The sequence below is a fragment of the Lolium perenne genome, chromosome 5 (assembly GCF_019359855.2).
Source record: "Lolium perenne isolate Kyuss_39 chromosome 5, Kyuss_2.0, whole genome shotgun sequence".
Classification (NCBI taxonomy): Eukaryota; Viridiplantae; Streptophyta; class Magnoliopsida; order Poales; family Poaceae; genus Lolium; species Lolium perenne.
In genome coordinates this window covers 255,010,325-255,030,273 of record NC_067248.2, presented here as the reverse complement: position 1 = coordinate 255,030,273, position 19,949 = coordinate 255,010,325, and the positions used below count along the sequence as shown (strand labels likewise).

At 47.7% G+C, this 19,949-nt stretch overlaps 2 protein-coding genes across 2 annotated transcripts; both read left to right on the top strand.

The window, feature by feature from the left end:
• The first annotated feature begins 13,530 nt into the window (after positions 1–13,530).
• LOC127302774 (putrescine hydroxycinnamoyltransferase 3-like) lies at positions 13,531–14,922 on the top strand. Its single transcript, XM_051333346.2, has one exon. It carries the CDS (start codon positions 13,621–13,623, stop codon positions 14,920–14,922), a length of 1,302 nt encoding a protein of 433 aa, XP_051189306.1. The 5' UTR covers positions 13,531–13,620.
• A 234-nt stretch (positions 14,923–15,156) lies between these two features.
• Positions 15,157–19,731, top strand: LOC139831823 (uncharacterized). Its single transcript, XM_071821162.1, has 2 exons — positions 15,157–16,402; positions 17,450–19,731. The coding sequence occupies exons 1-2, from the start codon at positions 15,157–15,159 to the stop codon at positions 19,729–19,731; spliced, it is 3,528 nt and encodes a 1,175-aa protein (XP_071677263.1).
• Positions 19,732–19,949: the final 218 nt, after the last annotated feature.

Sequence of the window (19,949 nt, the reverse complement as noted above, 5' to 3'; positions counted from 1 at the left end):
TCTTCGATAGCTCCACCTCGCCGGACGGAGAGACGAAACCACCACAGGCCGCAGCTAGGTCGCCGGATCGAACCTTTAGAGGACCACGCCTCGTAGAAGTCGCCGCAGCAGCCACCCGTCGCGGACGCCGGGATCTGAAGGAGGCTGAAAGCACGTCGGCGGGGGACACGCCCCGGTTCACTCCGGCGGTCAGGACAGAGAAGCTGGCCAGAGCCAACACCCCGACCTGCAACTGCACACACAGCAACTTGGGGACGAACTGCAGAACAACCGGACTCCTGTACAAGCACCAGAAAAGCCCGTCGGCAAGCTCCAGGCCCACACCGGCGCACCCCCAGCACCTCCGCCGTCGAGCCAGGAGGAGCTCAACGACGATGAAGAAGAGGGCGGGGGACAAAAGCTCCAACCGACGGCCGCCGCCTTCGCACCAGCGACCACACCAGGAGCACCACCCGCCACCGGCTCGCCGGAACTGATCAGAAGACCAATCACGGCGTGGGAAGAACCGGGGCGGACTTATTCGCGCCACCGCTGCCGCCATCACCCACCATAGCAGCAGTAGAACGCACCAAACTATCCTACTATGCACACGCCGGCGGCACAGCGCCGCGGTCTCCCCACCCTCCCGCCGCCGAAGCAGCCGGAGAGGGGAGAGACCAGCGGTCTGGCCGGCGACGGAGCGAGGAACCACCAACTGCCTCCCTTTTCGCCTCACAGAACTGTAGGGAGAGGACAAAGAAGAGGAATTTGACCTACTAGCGTTGCTTTTCGTAACCATCAACGATTGGCCTGCTCTTAGTAACCTTTCGGGACTGTCAAATAAGGGATACAATGCTTGCACGCACTGCTTACATGAGACTGAAAGTGTACATTTGCCAAATTGTAAGAAGAACGTGTACCTTGGGCATCGTCGATTTCTTCCGAAAATTCATCCAGTAAGAAAGAAAGGCAAGCATTACAACGGCAAGGCAGATCACCGGCCGAAGCCTGCGGAACACACTGGTGCTGAGGTATTTGATATGGTCAAGGATTTGAAAGTCATCTTTGGAAAGGGTCCTGGCGGACAATCAGTTCCGAAGGGAGCTGACGGGCACGCAGCCATGTGGAAGAAGAAATCTATATTCTGGGAGCTAGAATATTGGAAAGTCCTAGAAGTCCGCTCTGCAATCGACGTGATGCACGTTACGAAGAATATTTGCGTGAACCTCCTAAGCTTCTTGGGCGTGTATGGGAAGACAAATGATACAAAGGAAGAACGGCAGGACCAGCAACGTTTGAAAGACCCTGATGACCGGCATCCGGAACGGTTTCAAGGTCGTGCCAGCTACGCTCTGACCAAAGAAGAGAAGGTCATCTTTTTTGAATGCCTGAGCAGTATGAAGGTCCCGTCTGGATTCTCGTCCAATATAAAGGGAATAATAAACATGGCGGAGAAAAAGTTCCAAAACCTGAAGTCTCACGACTGCCACGTGATTATGACGCAATTGCTTCCGATTGCTTTGAGGGGGCTCCTGCCGGAAAATGTTCGAGTAGCCATTGTGAAGCTATGTGCATTCCTCAATGCAATCTCTCAGAAGGTAATCAATCCAGAAGTTCTACCACGGTTACAGAACGATGTGATCCAATGTCTTGTCAGTTTCGAGTTGGTGTTCCCACCATCCTTCTTCAATATTATGACGCACCTCCTGGTTCACCTAGTCGATGAGATTTCCATTCTCGGTCCTGTATTTCTACACAATATGTTCCCCTTCGAGAGGTTCATGGGAATATTAAAGAAATATGTTCGTAACCGTGCTAGGCCAGAAGGAAGCATCGCCAAGGGCTATGGAAATGAGGAGGTAATTGAGTTTTGTGTTGACTTTGTTCCTGACCTTAAGCCGATTGGTCTTCCTCGATCGCGGCACGAGGGGATACTAAGTGGAAAAGGCACGATTGGAAGGAAATCAACGATATGTATGGACGGCCATTCTCTGACTGAAGCACACCACACAGTTCTGACCAATTCCAGCTTGGTGGATCCGTACTTTGAGAAACACAAGAATATTTTACGCTCGGACAACCCTGGGAAGCCTGAATCCTGGATTAGGAAGGCCCACATGGAGACTTTCGGCAGTTGGTTGAGAAAAAATTTAATGAATGACGATCATGTTGTAGATCAGCTGTACATGTTGGCCAAGACACCATCTTCGACTATAACGACTTTCCAAGGGTACGAGATAAGTGGGAATACATTTTACACGATCGCCCAAGATAAAAAAGAGCACCAACCAAAACAGTGGTGTCCGCTTTGATGCAGCAACCGAGAATGGGCAAAAGGTCACATATTATGGTTACATAGAGGAGATATGGGAACTTGACTATGGACCCTCCTTTAGGGTCCCTTTGTTCCGGTGCAAATGGTTCAAGCTAACAGGAGGTGGGGTAAAGGTGGACCAGCAATACGGAATGACAATGGTGGATTTCAACAATCTTGGTTACCTTGACGAACCATTCGTCCTAGCGAAAGATGTCGCTCAGGTTTTCTATGTGAAGGACATGAGTAGTAAACCGAGGAAACGGAAAGATAAGAAAACGATCAGTACATCATGCGATGATCCAAAGCGCCACATTGTTCTTTCAGGGAAAAGAAACATCGTGGGAGTGGAGGACAAGACAGACATGTCAGAAGATTATAATATGTTTGCTGAAATTCCACCCTTCAAAGTGAACACCGACCCAAGCATTAAGTTAAATGATGAGGATGCTCCATGGATACGGCACAATCGTAAGCAAGCAGGGACACAAGGAAAGAAATGATGTGTAATAATTTATTGTACCAAACTTTGTTGAATGGATCATGTGAATTATATTACCCGTGATGTGTTTGGTGTCCATTTTTGAATGATTCAATTGACTCGAGATAGCACTGATGATATATGAAATTTGGAGTGATTCAGTCATACTCCTGCCTAGGCGTATAATATGCATACTCGTAGTCTTCATAGCCGCCGCCGTTGTACTGGTAGTCGTCGCCTTCTAAGTTGCCGCCGTCGTCGTCGCTTTCTTTGTCGTCGGTCGTCGGGCGGCGCTCGTGGCTCGAAGCGAGGGTAGCGCGGGCGGGGGATATCGCCGGCCGTGATGTAGTCCATGACGCTCTGCGAGAGTCCGGCCGTACCACCATAGCCGACGGCCGGCCTCGTGGAAGTTCCCGGGAGGCGGACCGTCCTCCTCATACAGCGAGCGCCCTCTCACGCCGATTGATGAAGAAGGCGTCCCAAGTATGCTGGTTATCGGGATGCCGGTGGGGATTCATCCGCTGCTCCGGCGTGAGGTCGAGGTAGTAGTGGTTCGTGATGGCCGCCGGCGCGCGGTACCACGAGGGACGGGAGGGACCGGCACGCCGCCGGCGCTTAGGCTCCGGCCGGCGAGACGCGGTAGCCCGGTGGGCAAGGGTAGTTCGAGGCGCAAAGCTCCTCCACCTGCTGGTAGGTTAGAGTGGGTGCGGTGGAAGCCATGAGAGAGTGATGAGAGATTGTAGAGATGTGATAATGCTGGCCAAGCCGGGCTACATATATGGAGTGACAAATGGCGGGAAAAATGGGAGCGGGAAGACAGGAGGCGGGAAGAAAGTGGCGGGAAGAAAGAGGCGGGAAGAAATTGGCGGGAAAAAATTGGCGGGAAGAAAGAGGCGGGAAGACAGGGAAGAAATGGCGGGAAGACGAGGCGGGAAGAGGGGGTCGGCGGAAAGACAGAGGCGGGAAGAGGGGGCCAACGAGAAGACAGAGGCGGCAGGGAAGAAATTTTGAATTGAATTAGGTTTATTTTTCTGATTTTTTTGATATATTATTTGTATTTTTAACATTTTGAATTGAATTAGTTTTACTTTTCTTAATTTTTTGATATACAATTTGTATTTTTAACATTTTGAATTGAATTAGTTTTATTTTTCTGATTTTTTTTGATATATTATTTGTATTTTTAACATTTTGAATTGAATTAGTTTTATTTTTCTGAATTTTTTGATATATTATTTGTATTTTAAGATTTTGAATTGAATTAGTTTTATTTTTCTGATTTTTTTGATATATTATTTGTATTTTTAACATTTTGAATTGAATAAGTTTTACTTTTCTGAATTTTTTTGATATATTATTTGTATTTTTAACATTTTGAATTGAATTAGTTTTATTTTTTTGATTTTTTTGATATATTATTTGTATTTTTAACATTTTGAATTGAATTAGTTTTACTTTTCTTAATTTTTTGATATACTATTTGTATTTTAAGATTTTGAATTGAATTAGTTTTATTTTTCTGAATTTTTTGATATATTATTTGTATTTTAAGATTTTGAAATGAATTAGTTTTAGTTTTCTGAATTTGTTGATATATTATATGTACTTTTCACATTTTAAAAAAGAAAAGAAATGCGAAAAATACCTTTAGTCGCGGTTGCCGCGGGAAACTTAAACCCGGCGATCGCGACTAAAGGTACCCTTTAGTCGCGGTTGGCCTCCCCAACCGCGACTAAAGGTCGCTGAGTATAAATTTGAGCGCCGAACCGACGCTGCCCATTCTCTTCTTCTCCGCGCGAAGGAGCTGAGAGGAGGACGCCGTCACGCTGCTCCATCGCCGACCGCCACCCTCGCCGCCCTCGCCGATGAGCGTGCCGCGCGCGCCGCCCTCGCCGCCGCGCCTCGCCGGCTGCCGCCACACGCGCCCGAACCACCGTACGCTCCCCGCCCCGCCCGTGCCGCGTCGTCGTCCTTCCGCGCGCCGGCGCCGGCGCCGCCCGCGCGCGCGCCACGTACGAGGGGAGAGGCCGCCCTCGCCGCCCCTGGCCTACCCGCGCCGCCAGTTACTGGCCCGCCTCGAGGCCGGCCGGCCACCAGATCGAGAGACGTGCGCGCCGGCCGCCGGAGAGAGAGAGAGAGAGAGGGAGGGAGGAGAAGGAGAGAGGGAGAGGGCCGGCCGGTTTTTTTTTCTTTTTTTTGTGTTTTTTTGTTCTTTGTAATTTTAAATAGTTAATTAGTTTAACAAAAACGGTAAAATAACTTAAAACTTGTATAACTTAATATTTGTATAACTAATTAAGTTGTTTTTGTAACTAATTAATTAAAGTGGTAAATCTATATCTATATATATCTATATCTATACTTTAAATTGTAAATTTGTAACTAAGTTTTTTCATTAAAATGGTAACTTAATTAAATTGTAACTTAATTAAAGTGTATAATTAAAGTGTAACAAAAAACTTAGTTACAAACAAAAAAACTAAAAAAACCGCGCCAGTCTCTCTCTCACCGTCCGTGCTCCTCGCCGCCCTCCTCCTCTCCCCTTCCCGCGCGCCGCCGGCCGGCCCTCTCTCTCTCACCGCGCACGCGCACGCGCCGGCCTCGCTCTCTCTCACCGCATGCGCACGCGCTGTCGATCTCTGCCGCGCCGCCTCGTCGATCTCTGCCGCGCCGCCTCACTAAAATTTGTAACTTAAAATTTGTATAACTTAAAATTTGTAACTTAAAATTTGTAACTTAAAATTTGTTCCCGCGGTATCTCTAAGTTTATTTGACTACAAAATTTATTTGAGTTTGTCAAAATGCCTAGATTCTTTTAATACTTTCGCCACCGCCACCCCTTTCGCCACCGCCACCCTTTCTCCACCGCCCCCCTTTCGCCATCGCCACCGCCCCCCTTCTTAACTTAATTAATTTGTTTTGACTACATGTTTTCAGGACTGACATATGGCGGACGATAGAGCTGACCCGATTATGGACAACTATGATCCGGACGCTGAAGACCATATTTTCGGCATCATAAAAGGCGATATTCTATATGTGCCGACCGGACAAGAAGAAGATGATATCTCTTCTTATCTGAACCTTGAGGGTGAAGATGAAGGGCGCCGTCAGCAAGATGATGCCGAAGAAACGTCGATAAACGACGATCTTCAATTGGAAGTAGCAACCACCTCCGGCGCCGAGGTATATATATACATTGAGCCTCTGGTGATACAAACTAACTGATTTGAATAAATATGTGTATACTAACGCGCGCGACTCTCTTTCTTATTTTAGCCCTCGGCCGGATCGTCGAAACAATCGAGTACGTCATCAAAGCGTGGCGCAACCAAGACGATAAAACCAGGAGAAACATGCACCATCGAGGTTGTCGAGGAAGCAACCGGCAGGCTGCTGGAGCCCCGCAAGAACGCCACCAAGTTTATCAGCCAATGCGGAGCCGTTGTTAGAGACAACGTCTCGATCACCGTCCAGGAGTGGAATCAGCCAAAGAAGGCACGTCTTGGTTTCACTTTTGTCGATAAGAGAACAAAAAAAGATTGCTTCAACAAGCTTATGGAACATTTCGTTCTACCTCCGGAATACCACAAATACGATGAGGAGGGTAACAAGATTGAGGAAAACAAGGAGAGGTGCAAGCTAGTCAAACAGTTCGCTCTTTCTAAGATGTCCGACGCATTCCGGAAATACAAGCAAAATCTAGCCCATGACTTTGTCAAGCAGGGCAAGACTCCGGATTTCAAAGGACAATATGAGAAACTGCAACATGATTGGCCAGAATTTGTGAAGCAAAAGAAATCGGAGCAGTTCCTTCAAATATCGAAAAAAATAAGGAAAATGCGGCCAAGAAGGAGTACAATCATATTATGGGGCCAGGAGGGTATCACCTTTGGATGCCTAGGTGGGAGAAGATGGAGAACGAGCTGAGGGCGCGAGGAATCCGTCCAGGTACGGAGGGATGGGACCCAAGGGCCAAAAGCTGGTGGTACGGGCATGGGGGATCGCTGAACCCGGAGACAGGGGTGTGTGTTTACCAGGGCAAAATAATTAAACCCACCCAAAAGCTTATTGAGGCAATGAGGGATGCTCAAGAGGGGAGGATCAAGTTCAACAGAGAGAACGACGCCCTGACAAAAGCCCTCGGGAATCCTGAACACGGAGGACGTGTACGAGGCATGGGGCACATTCCGTGGAAAGTAGGGTTCCCCCAGAACGATGACCCGTACGGTTACAGAAGCCGTAAGAGAAAGATGGATCGGGAAGCAGATGTTGTGGCGCGGTTGGCATCGGAAATGGATGTGATGAAGAAAACCGTGAGTGTACTAGTAGCCGAAAGAGATGCAGCTCGGGCGCAGCATGAAGATCATCCATTGGATCTTGGAAGCCAGCAGCGGAGAAGCAGCGTGGCTTCCACGGAGGCCCCACCGGCTGGTGCACCGACGATCGAAATTACTGCACCGGAGCCTCTGGTGGTCGAAATTACTGCACCGGAGCCTCCTCGCTACCCCGTGGATGATATAAAGGAGATGAAAGCATGTCATCTGTATTATCCTATCGGGAACATGTCCATGAAGGTAGCCATCGGCAGTGCTTTACCACCTGGAGCACTCCACCACAACAACCCCATTCAAGATGGCTATGCTCGTGTCACGGTGGAGGACATAGTCCAAGGGTTTGAGGACCTGGACATTGACATTGCTACACCTGAAGGGGCGACAAGACTTGGAGATGTCAAGCGCCAGTTCATTCTATGGCAGAAGAAGTTTATCAAGTTTCCAGGCGAGGCGCCAACAAGTCCACCCCCCTACGGTGGTGGTGGTGGCGGCGGTGGCGGTGGTGGTGGTGCTTCACCTACACCTCCTTCACGTCAGCCGACGCCGCCCCCCAATTCACCTCCGGCGGGTAAGCAGCCGCCGCCCCCTAGTCCGCCCCGGGCGGGTAAGCAGACGCCGCCCCCCAATCCACCTCCGGCGAAGAAGCAGAAGCAGCAGTCCTGGATTATTAACCCGGACCCTTATGTACCTAAGAAAACAAAGGTACCGGAGCCATCACTGAAGCCTCTCCCCACGAGGCCTTGGGAACGTGGTGCCGAGGAAGTCGAGGCGGCCGCGACTGCTGAATTAGAGAAATGGAAGGCGGGCTGCAAGAAGAAAAGAGAGCCCGAGCCCAAGCCAGTATTTTCTGATGAGAAAAAGAAGTGGGCTAAGTCATTTTTGAACACACCGTCCCAAGCCGCGAAGAATCTGCCTGACGACTATGCACGTGAACTAAAGAATCAGGCACGCATGTTCAAGAAGAAGAAAGAGGAGGCCGAGAAAGCGGAATTAGAAAGTGCACAAAGCGGGAAACGAGTTGTTTCCCAGCTCGGGGAACAAAGTAAACAATCGATTGCCCCACTTATATTGACAGCCGCCGGTCCGGATGCCCCCGAAATCATAGAAGCTGCGGCAGCACAGGGATTGACTGTAACGAGTGCCAGAGAACAAGCGGCCAACTTAGGTATTACTCTTCGTGAACTGTTAGGCCTTGATGAGGCGCCAGTGAAGGAGGTAGTACTTACATATGTGAAGAATGGGCCTCTCGTCGAGCCTGCGCAGGAAGAGGATCTACCTCCACAAATGAAAGGTCTGCTGAACTGGTACAAGGGTTACATAAAACATAAAAACGCCAAAGATTATATTTTTGCGGAAGTTGGATATGAGCATCACTTCAAACGTTACTCTGTACAAATTCATCTGAGTGAATTGTTCCAGCTTTTCAATCTGCGCGAGCTCGACAAATCTATCATCAGTTGCTACGTTCTGTAAGTGATTTATTTCTACCCCATCTCGTTCATATTGCCTGCACTATATATATATATATATATATATATATATATATATATATATATATATATATATATATATATATATATATATATATGTCCTAACTATATTATTGTGTCCGCTATTATACATGCAGATTGAAGATTAAGGAATGCAGAGTAAGGAACATCCATGATGTTGGGTTCATTGACCCACACATCGTTAATGGATATACGTTACAGCATCACCCCGCCGACGTGGAGGAAGACCTGTGGCGGTTTCTTGAAAAGCAGGAACTCAAAAGTGATATTCTATTTCCTTACCATTTTGGGTGAGTGTTTATGTCTTGAGCACATTCTCTTTTGTTTACTCCATGCATGGTATGTGGCCGGCTAATCGATGAGTTATGCATGACGTACTGTGCATGTATCGTGTCCGCAGGTTCCACTGGATTCTGCTAGTAATTAAAGTTGACAAATCAGAATGTCTCGTCCACGACTCTCTGAATATGGATAAGGCGGAGTGGGCCGACATGAGACAAATGATTCAAAAGTAATTGTTTTCATTCATTTGCGCTCTATATCGATCAGCCTATTTCATTCATTTTCCTAATTAAGCTTCAAGTAATTAACTAATAACTCTCTTGTTCATTTAATTTTCTTTGCCTCGTAGGGTTTGGAGACGGTTCTCAGATACAAAGGTCGGTCAATTCAAAAAAGAGCTAAATTTCATGCGGTCAAAAGCTAAGAATGGTAGCGATATTCAGCCACCGGGAACCAATCTGTGTGGATACTATGTCTGTGAGATGATCCGGAGATACACCTCTGAGCGCGTTCCCAGTGATCTCAATGCTCAGAGGAATAACCTCCGGATGATGCTTAGTCCAGAAGCTCGCTTCCGACCACTTCAAGAGAAACTAGCTGGATGGTTCAGGAGGGAAGTCCTCGATCCTAAAGGAGAACACCATTACGAGGACGTAGAACTATACATGCATTAAATTATGTATGGAAACTTGTTCAAACTTGTATATGGTCATCCGATGATATTGAATATATATTGTATATTCCTCTTGAATTCTTTTTGGTTCTAATTTCAAATTTGTTTGAAATTGTACATTCATATGCATGTATGTAGTACCGTAGAATATGTGAAACTCCTTCAAAATTACAATAAAGCACAAAAGAAATAAAACAATACAAATAAAACAGAAAACAGGTTTAGGGGGGGCAGGTTTAGGGGGGGGGCCTAAAACCCTAAACCTGCGGCGGCCTTTAGTCGCGGTTGGCCAGAAGAACCGCGACTAAAGGTCCTCCGCCCCGACGGTCGCCTGGCGCCCACGTGGACGGGCCTTTAGTCGCGGTTCGTAAGCAACCGCGACTAAAGGGGGGGGCCTTTAGTCACGCTCATTTGGTCGCGGTTGCGCAACCGCAACTAATGGCAGTTGTGAACCGCGACCAAAGGCTCTTTTTCCACCAGTGCATACTGATATGTAATCTACACAACTCTGGTGTGGCCAAACAGCAACATTGAACAAAAGTGTTTTTAAAAAAACTTTTGGTAGTTGAAATTACATTGAAACTTGCTTAGCTACAGAATAAAGCATCTACACAAATGCAGCGTGCATCAACATGAAAAAAGAGATAACATGTGCAGCAGTAATGCTAATGCAACAGCAAACAGCATATAAACATGACATAGTCTTATACAACTGGGTATGATTGCCTAGATTCCAAATAACAAAAGTAGAACATAGTCTTTAAACATGACATAGTTTAACCATGGACCTTCAGGGAAACAACTTAACAGAAACTAAATTTAATGGAGAACATGAGGGCCAATAGCTGGACCGACGAGCGGGATGAGGCTAGTCTTGACGTAGTTCCGGAGGAACTTGCCAAAGGCAGCGTGCTCCCTATGTTTAAAAAGGAGCATTCTAGATTCTTTTAGGAGTACTTTACTATACATGCCACTGGTTATAGAACATGGATCAATGAAAAAGCGAACAAAAAACGCACATGGATCAGTGAGCACAATTCACTAACATAATCTCAGAGGCGGCTTGAAAACATTTTTTCCTATCGACGGACAGATGCATGCATCGCGATCACTAATAGTAATTTTCCAGTGCTGTAGTGCGGGCATATTTTCCCATCAGTTTCGACAGATCGAGCTTCCGCCGGCTGCCAGCCGCCTCTAACATTATCATGCTTATGTGGTTATGCCAAATCTCTACAGATCATCACAGTGCCCCATGCAGAAGTATTCATTATCTATTTTCCTCCTAACTAAGTAGCAAAGGCGATATCTTCGACCTCGGTACTGGTTAGTGTGCTTGGTAAAAGCTAGCACTTGATCGAGCCCAACTATTGCCTTTTATCTTTCCTAGTCTGCTTCTATGTCCGGAATTGTGGAGTAGAGAAAGGCATATATATTGATCAATGGGTGTGCTTTACTTGCACTTTCCTACCCTCATGCCTCAAATAGAGACCTTCGATTCTCCAGAGATGTAGGTTGGGAAAACATCACATCACACTGATTCTGATACTTTCTTTTGCGAAAAACACACGATCTGGAACTTGTTTGGTATCTCGTGAGAGTTCCTATGGAGTTTGCATTTGCTGGCTGCCCCAAAAGGTATGTAGAGTCCACTGAAGGATGAAAGCATCTTAAAGTCCAGAAAAAGCCGAGCTTGAATTTTGACCGGTCTTTTCTGTAAAATTATGAAATGATTCCTGTCACAAGCTTAAAAACATATTGCGTACGACATTGAAACTATGTAGGTAAGCATGTCACATATACCAAGCACTAGCATGACACTTCACGGCAACACCATTCATTGTGATGATGAGCTATCTTACCTCAACACCTGGCGCTGAACGAAATAGTGAGATCTAGTTAAACTTCATAGAAGCGGTAAAATGTATTTTGAGTTTTTGATTAGTGTTACTTTGCCAGTTATCATGATTTTCATGCACCTGGTCAAGTTTCATATTTTTATTTATGTTTTTATACCCTCCAGATTTATTAGTTAATGTGAAACAACCTTGTCAAACTTTGAATAGGACAACCATAATAAAGAGTTAAATCATCTGCTTCTTATTATACAAAAAGTTCGGCACTGAGAAAAATAGGGGGCCACACTCACGTCACAACACAGAACTCTAGTTGACACTTTGCATGCTGAAATTTGATGAATACCGAAGATTGGAATGATTGGACTACTGAATTCACTTCAATCCTTTGTACAAATATTGTATTAGTTCGCACTTTATAGGCTCTAGAATTGTCTATTCATAGTTTACCAAACTTAACTCTAAATTCTTCTATCAAGATATCTCACCAAGGTTACTTTTCAAAATATAGTATACCATGAGCTTACGCCTTCTACTGAGTATATCTGCTTGCATACTCTAAAAATAATTGACCAAGTTACGCACATATTTACTAACACTATAGAGAAAGGATACATAGAAAACACATTATAATACACCAAGGGCATAAGCTAACTAGTTAAATAATGTGAAAATGTTGTCTTACCATGTTTATGTTGAATTCCACTGAAAAAAAGATTCCCTGGAAAAACAAAGTAAATAAAAATAATTCATCGAAAATACAACTACAGTTTAGCACTATAATTTTATGAGAAAATATTTCACATATTTTTTTCACTGCTAATCTTGCTAGTTATAACCGATATAAAGATGTAGTATATTGATTACCTAAGGATAATGTATCAAATGAGAAAGTAAAAATAATAATATAAATTAATTTATTTAAAATCATATGGTTGTCCTCTATTGTGTCCAAAGTATGCACTGAATTTGACAATCATGCCAAAATTAGAATACAATTTATTGTGCATACGAATAAATAAGTTTATTATGCTGCACATATTAGCATAAACTTTATGTCTTTCTTCAAAAATAAATTTGGCTCAGAAATCTTGGCTTTCGGCATCGTAGAAGACTAGAAGATATTACAATTTATGCAAGTTGTCATGATTTGCAAAATAATGGTACTATATTAATTGATATTTTAATTTTTAAATTTGCAAAGAAAAAGAACAATATATATTGCTGCACATAACCATTTCTTCTAAACCGACCCAAAACATGTCACTCTAGACACAGAAAACGTGTTCGGTGAAATATGTTACTATAACAATATTAATTAATACAATAATATTAGGTTATATGTTCATGCCTGACATGTAAACGGAGAGTTTTATTTGTTTGATAATCAACATAGATATGTTATTGAACGTGCGTGGTTTGTTTAATCAATCCTAGTTTCGAACAAGTGCTTCCACCTAAAACCTCTGTTCGAAATAAGTAACTCAACTTTGTTCAGATATGGATGTATCTACACAGCGAAATGTGTCCGGATACATTTGTATCGAGACAAAGCTCATTATTTAATTCTGATAGAACGGAGTACAACCGTGAACGTACATAGTATCTCAATGTCTAATTAATTATGTGTTTTAATATTTTCTTGATGGCTCGTAGTATAAAAGGTTTCAATCACCGTAGTCAATAGATCTCATGATAAATTACGCTTGACGCTAATCGAAAACGCTGAATAGCCCCCAATGGTTTACTTTCTTTAGCGAGCAAAGAAAATCGGTGGTTTCTGTGCCGCAAAGGTTAATGGAGATGTTTTGGTGAGTTCAAACATGACTTGAGCATAGGGAATTCTTACGTTCAGCAGGTTCGCACGTAGCTGTGGACGATATAAAAGCAGTCAAACACATCAATAGGTTGATGCGCAGAGGCGGCCAGGTCAAAATCTGAACCACACTTGTTAGAGTAGCTAGAGATTGATCTTGTCCTAATTAGTCGGACTTCACCAACTTTTTCTCGCCATCCAGTTCCTAACTTCCTATATATATCCCCACTGGCACAACGAAATGTGCAAATCACTCCTACAACTAAATTCGAAGTACCAAACCAGCACAAACGAGCTAGCCTAGCTTCCATCGCTTGCTCTCTCCATTTCTTGCTGTAACAACTCCTTGCGACGAACCTCGGCATTTTGCAATGGAGGTTAAGGTGTTGAGCTCCAAGCTCGTGAAGCCTGCCTACAATGCCGGCGCGGCACCAGCCACCGAGTACATCCCTCTGTCCATCTTCGACAGGGTGACGTTCGACATGCAGATGGCAATCATCTACGCCTTCGCCTCGCCGGCTCCTTCCACGGCAGCCATCGAGAAGGGCCTGGCAGCGGTGCTCGCCCAGTACCGCGTCTTCGCCGGCCAGCTCGGCGTCAACCCTGATGACGGCGCACCCTCCTTCATTCTCAATGACCGTGGCGCCCGCCTCGTGGAGGCCTCCGTGGATGCCGACCTCATCGACATGGCACCGGCAAAGCCCACGCCGGAGCTGCTGAAGCTGCACCCGGACCTGGAGGGGGAGCTAGAGGAGGTGGTGCTGCTGCAGCTCACCCGGTTCAGGTGCGGCTCCCTCGCCGTTGGGTTCACCTCCAACCACGTTGTCGCCGACGGCCACGCTACCAGCAACTTCCTGGTTGCATGCGGACGTGCCACCAGAGGGCTCCCCATGGGTGCCCCGCCAGTGCACCACCACAAGGACCTCTTCAAGCCCCGATCATCGCCTCGCGTGGAGCATGACCACCGCAACAGAGAGTATTACCTTCCATCTCCCACCAACGTCGAGAGCCACCACGGCGACGTCGCCGACAACATCGTCATCCACAAGGCGCACTTCACCAAGGACTTCATTGCCGGGCTCCGTGGCAGCGCGTCGGAGGGGCGCGGCCGGCCGTTCAGCCGGTTCGAGACCATCCTCGCCCACCTCTGGCGCACCATGACGCGGGCGCGCGACCTGAGCCCAGAAGAGACGACGACCATACGCCTGTCCGTCGACGGGCGCCACCGGCTCGGCAAACCAGCAGAGTACTTTGGTAACATGGTGCTCTGGGCATTCCCGCGCGCCACGGTAGGTGACCTCCTGACCCGGCCTCTGAAGCACGCCGCGCAGGTGATCCACGACGAGGTGGCCAGGGTGGACGGCGGCTACTTCCAGTCCTTCGTCGATTTCGCGACCACCGGCGCCGCGGAGAAGGAAGGGCTCGCGCGGAGCGCCATGTGCAAGGACGTGATGTGCCCGGACGTCGAGGTGGACAGCTGGCTCACCTTCCCGTTCTACGAGCTGGACTTCGGTACCGGGAGCCCGAGCTACTTCATGCCGTCTTACTTCCCTACAGAGGGAATGCTCTTCCTCACGCCGTCCTACATTGGCGATGGCAGCGTCGACGCATTCGTCCCCGTCTTCCAGCAAAACCTGCAAGCGTTCAAAGAATGCTGCTACTCCACGCAGTAGGTGGCCTGATAGAATACGTGTTTGTTACGTATTAGGTGTTGTAACGTGTAATCATGTAACTCTTGTAATCTCCTATATATATACATCATATGGAGGCCGGCCGGTTTGTGCCGTGCAACTCACCCAAAACCAATCTTCCCTAAACTCTTTCATGGTATCAGAGCTTTGCTCCTGACCTAAACCTAATCCTCTCTTCCGCCTTCCTCCGCCGCCGCCGCCATCTCAGATCGCGTCATGGGCTCTTCGCCTGCTGCATCGGTGGCCACCACGGCCGCTCTCACGGTCTCCACTCTGCCGGCCCTGAACAGCTCGTCCTCTGGATCCGCTGTGTCTGCGCCGGCTGCGCCCGTCGTCTCTCTGGCGTCGGCGATCACCATCAAGCTCACCGGAGAAAACTACCTATTCTGGCGAGCTCAAGTCGCTCCTCTGCTGCGGAGCCATCTTCTCATGGGGTACGTCGATGGGACGAAGCCCTGCCCTGCTGCTGAGATCGCCGTGTCCAATGGTGAGACCACGGTGCAGCAGCCTAACCCGGCGTACTCACTCTGGGTTCAGCAAGATCAATCCATCCTCTCGGCGTTCGTGTCCTCTATGACCGAAGGAGTCGTCGGGATGATCCTCTTTGCCGCCACTGCGCGCGAGGCATGGGAGACGCTTAGCGGTGCTTTTGCCTCCGTCTCCATCGCGCGATCGTCCGGCATCCGACAGCAGATGTCTGATCTCAAGAAGAACAATCTCTCTGTCAATGTCTATTTCCACCAGATGAAAGCCCTGGCGGATTCTCTCACTAGCATCGGTCAGCCACTTCGAGATGAGGAATTCGTCGCCTATCTGCTCGCTGGCCTGGACAAGGACTACGACGCGCTGTACCAAGTTGTGAACTCCCGCACCACCTGCATCCCTATACGGGACTTGTTCTCTCAGCTGATGGCTACGGGAACTCGGATTGCAGCTCGTCGTGCTGAAGCTGGAGCAGCCATGTACTACCCTGCGGCGCAAGTTGCCGCCCATGGGAGTGTCTATGGTGCTGGTGGCGACTCACAGATCGCGGCGTTTGGCGCCGCTCGCGGTGGTGGTGGCGGTGGCTTCCGCCCAACCTACCGCCCTGATTTTCGTCCGCCTCCGTCACCGGTAACGAAGATGGCCCCGGCCTCTGCTCCTTCCGGCTCTGGCAACAACAAGAAGAATGCCCATCGCGTTGTGTGCCAGCTTTGTGGTGTGGCTTTTCACACCGCCTCCAAGTGCTTCAAGCGCTTCAATCGGAGCTTCCTCGGGATCGGCAACGATGGCTCCAACACGGATCGCCAAGTTGCCATGGCAATGGCTGCGCAAGGTGGTGGCTACGGCGGGCAGCAGTCCGTCGATCCGGCTTGGTACGCAGACTCCGGAGCGACTCATCATGTCACACATGAGCTTGACCGCCTCACCACCAAGGAACCCTACTACGGCACCGATTTTGTTCATGCATCAAACGGCAAAGGTATGCGTATACATAATGTTGGTCATGCACTGTTGCCTACTCCGTCATCTAAACCTTTACATCTCAATCGAATTATGCATGTTCCTGATTCCACTAGCAATCTTTTGTCTATGAGTAAACTCTCTCGTGATAACAATGTTTTTATTGAACTTCATCCTTATGATCTCTTTGTCAAGGATCGGGACACGAGGGAGCCAGTTCTTAGAGGTCGTTGCCATGGTGGTCTCTATGAGATTAAAGCGCCAATTATCAAGCAAGCTCTCAGCAGTGTCAAGGTGTCACGTGATATGTGGCACAGTCGCCTAGGTCATCCAGCGTCCCAGATAGTTCAGCATGTTCTTCATAGTCATGATTTGCCTTCTAGTCATGAGTCCAATAAAATTAGACCAGTTTGTGATGCTTGTCAACAAGGGAAGAGTCATCAACTGCCATTCTCCTTGTCTACTCGTGTAACAAAGTCTCCTTTAGAGATTATTTATTCCGATGTGTGGGGCCCTGCCCAAACTTCTGTTAGTGGACATCGTTTTTATGTGAGTTTTGTTGATGCTTACAGTCGCTTTACGTGGCTCTATTTGCTTAAACACAAATCTGATGTCTATGATGTGTTTCTTCAATTTCAAAAGCATGTTGAACGTCTCCTTAATTGTAAGATCAAACATGTTCAAACAGATTGGGGTGGGGAGTATGAAAAACTCCATCCTTTCTTTCATAATCTAGACATCTCACATCGTGTTTCATGTCCACACACACATCAACAAAATGGCACTGCTGAACGCAAACACCGTCATATTGTAGAAACTGGTCTTACCTTGCTTGCTCATGCATCTTTGCCTTTGTGTTATTGGAATGATGCTTTCTCTACTGCGTGTTTTCTCATCAATCGACTTCCTAGCCGCACAATTGATATGAAAACTCCCCTTGAGCGTCTCTTGCGTGAAACCCCTGATTACACCTTTTTTAAGGTGTTTGGTTGCGCTTGTTGGCCTCATCTTCGCCCATACAATAATCACAAGCTTGATTTCCGCTCTAAAAAATGTGTATTTCTAGGCTACAGTACACTCCATAAGGGCTACAAGTGTCTCCATGTTCCATCCAATCGAGTCTATATCTCTAGGGATGTCATCTTTGACGAGACTGTCTTTCCTTTCTCCAACATGCCTGTGTCTCATACACCACCACCAGTTACGGAGTCATCTCTTCTTTCTGCTGACCACTTTATGGATACTGCATATGCACCGTCTTTGCTCGCTAATCATGGTGCAGGTACAGGTCGTGGCGCCCGCTTGGAACTTTTGTCTGAGGATCCTCCCCTTCACGTCGATCCTCAGCCTATGCATGGCTTGCATGGTGTTCCTGCTGCTGCCTCGGGATCTGCGCCTGTGCATGGCGTGGAATCCTCCGCAGCGATGTGCCCGCCTGTCGCCGACTCGAGCCGCTCACCTGACTCGGCTCCCTCCACTCCAGAATCTGCACGTGGTCACGCGGACCCGTCCTCTGACCCGCTGGATTCCTCGCCTGGAGCGCCGTCTCCTCTGTCGGCTACTGCTCCTGCTGCTAGTGCCTCGCCCGTCGAGGCTGGTGCACCACCTGGTTCGCCTGTCGCTGCAGCGCCTGCTGCTCCCGTCAACCCGACAGTGGCGGACCCGTCTGCTGTTGCCGCCACCGGACCTACGACGCGCGCCCGGCGTGGTATTCGTCAGCCCAAGATTCGCACGGATGGGACTGTCACTTGGAGTGCTATTTTGTCCGCACGTGATGCTTCTAAGGACACTGTTGAACCCTCGGATTATCGTGCAGCGCTTCGTCTACCGCACTGGCGTGCTGCTATGGAGACAGAGTTCTCAGCCTTGCAGCGCAATGGCACATGGAACCTGGTTCCCCCTGTCTCTGGTGTTAATTTGATTGACTCTCGGTGGGTGTTCAAGGTGAAGCTTCATGCAGATGGTTCCATTGAGCGGTATAAAGCTCGCTTAGTGGCCAAAGGGTTCAAGCAGCGCTATGGTCTGGATTATGATGAGACATTCAGTCCTGTGGTTAAGCCTGCGACAGTTCGCTTGTTGTTGTCTTTGGCTCTCTTTCACAGATGGCACATTCGTCAGCTGGACATTCAGAATGCTTTTCTTAATGGCTTTCTTGATGAGCAGGTCTATATGCGGCAGCCACCAGGTTTTGTTGATCCTGACAAACCTGATCATTACTGTCACCTTGTCAAGTCCCTCTATGGTCTGAAGCAAGCGCCTCGTGCTTGGCATGCTCGTCTCAGTTCTGTTCTTGGCTCATTGGGCTTCTTGCCATCGGTCGCTGATACTTCACTCTTTATACTTCAGCGCCATGATCTTACCATGTATCTGTTGGTCTATGTGGATGATATCATTGTTCTCAGCTCGTCTCCTGGTGCTATTCCTAGGTTGATTGCTCAGTTGAGGTCTGAATTCTCTGTCAAGGATCTTGGTGTGTTACATTATTTTCTGGGCATTGAGGTACAGTCACCGTCACCTGGATGTCTCCTTCTTCGCCAACGCAAGTATGCTCTTGAGCTCTTGGCGCGGGCCGGCATGCTTAAATGCAGTCCTGCTACTACTCCCATGTCATCCTCTAAGAGCTTGTGCAGTGTTGATGGTGATGCTCTTTCGTCTGAGGATGCTACTCGCTATCGCAGTATTGTTGGTGGCCTTCAGTACCTCACTGTGACACGTCCGGATCTGTCCTTTGTTGTCAACAAGGTGTGCCAGTACCTTCATGAGCCTCGTACTCCTCATTGGTCTGCTGTTAAGCGGATACTTCGCTATGTGCGTTACACCATTGACTGTGGTCTACAGTTTTGGGCTTCTCCTTCCACATTGCTGTCTGCCTTTTCTGATGCTGACTGGGCTGGCAATATGGATGATCGTCGCTCCACGGGGGGATATGCTATCTTCTATGGAGGAAATCTTATTGCCTGGAGTGCTCGCAAGCAGTCTACGGTCTCCAGGTCGAGTACGGAGTCTGAGTATCAAGCTCTTGCGGATGCTACAGCGGAGCTTGTCTGGGTTCAGTCGTTGCTACGAGAGCTTGGTCGTCCTCAAGCTCAACCGCCAGTGTTATGGTGTGATAACATTGGTGCTACATATTTGTCATTGAACCCAGTCTTCCACGCGCGAACGAAGCACATTGAGGTGGACTTCCATTTTGTTCGTGAACGTGTGGCTCGGAAACAGCTCCAGATTCGATTTATTTCCTCCAAGGATCAAGTTGCAGATATCTTCACCAAGCCTCTTCCCTTGCCGCTGTATGTACATTGTAGGCACAATCTCAACTTGTCTCAACCGGTTGAGATTGAGGGAGGGTGATAGAATACGTGTTTGTTACGTATTAGGTGTTGTAACGTGTAATCATGTAACTCTTGTAATCTCCTATATATATACATCATATGGAGGCCGGCCGGTTTGTGCCGTGCAACTCACCCAAAACCAATCTTCCCTAAACTCTTTCATGGCCAAGGGGTATTAGCCTGACTAGCAACTGGTCGAAGGAACAGAATGTTAATTAGGTGAAAAATAATTGATTT

What these genes read in the sequence shown, in the direction of transcription:
- LOC127302774 (XM_051333346.2), top strand. Translation starts at nt 13,621, where the DNA reads ATGGAGGTTAAGGTGTTGAGCTCCAAGCTCGTGAAGCCTGCCTACAAT.
- LOC139831823 (XM_071821162.1), top strand. Translation starts at nt 15,157, where the DNA reads ATGGGCTCTTCGCCTGCTGCATCGGTGGCCACCACGGCCGCTCTCACG. An exon ending in TCATGCATCAAACGGCAAAG is followed by an intron (nt 16,403 to 17,449) that starts GTATGCGTATAC and finishes GTGTATTTCTAG; the next exon opens with GCTACAGTACACTCCATAAG.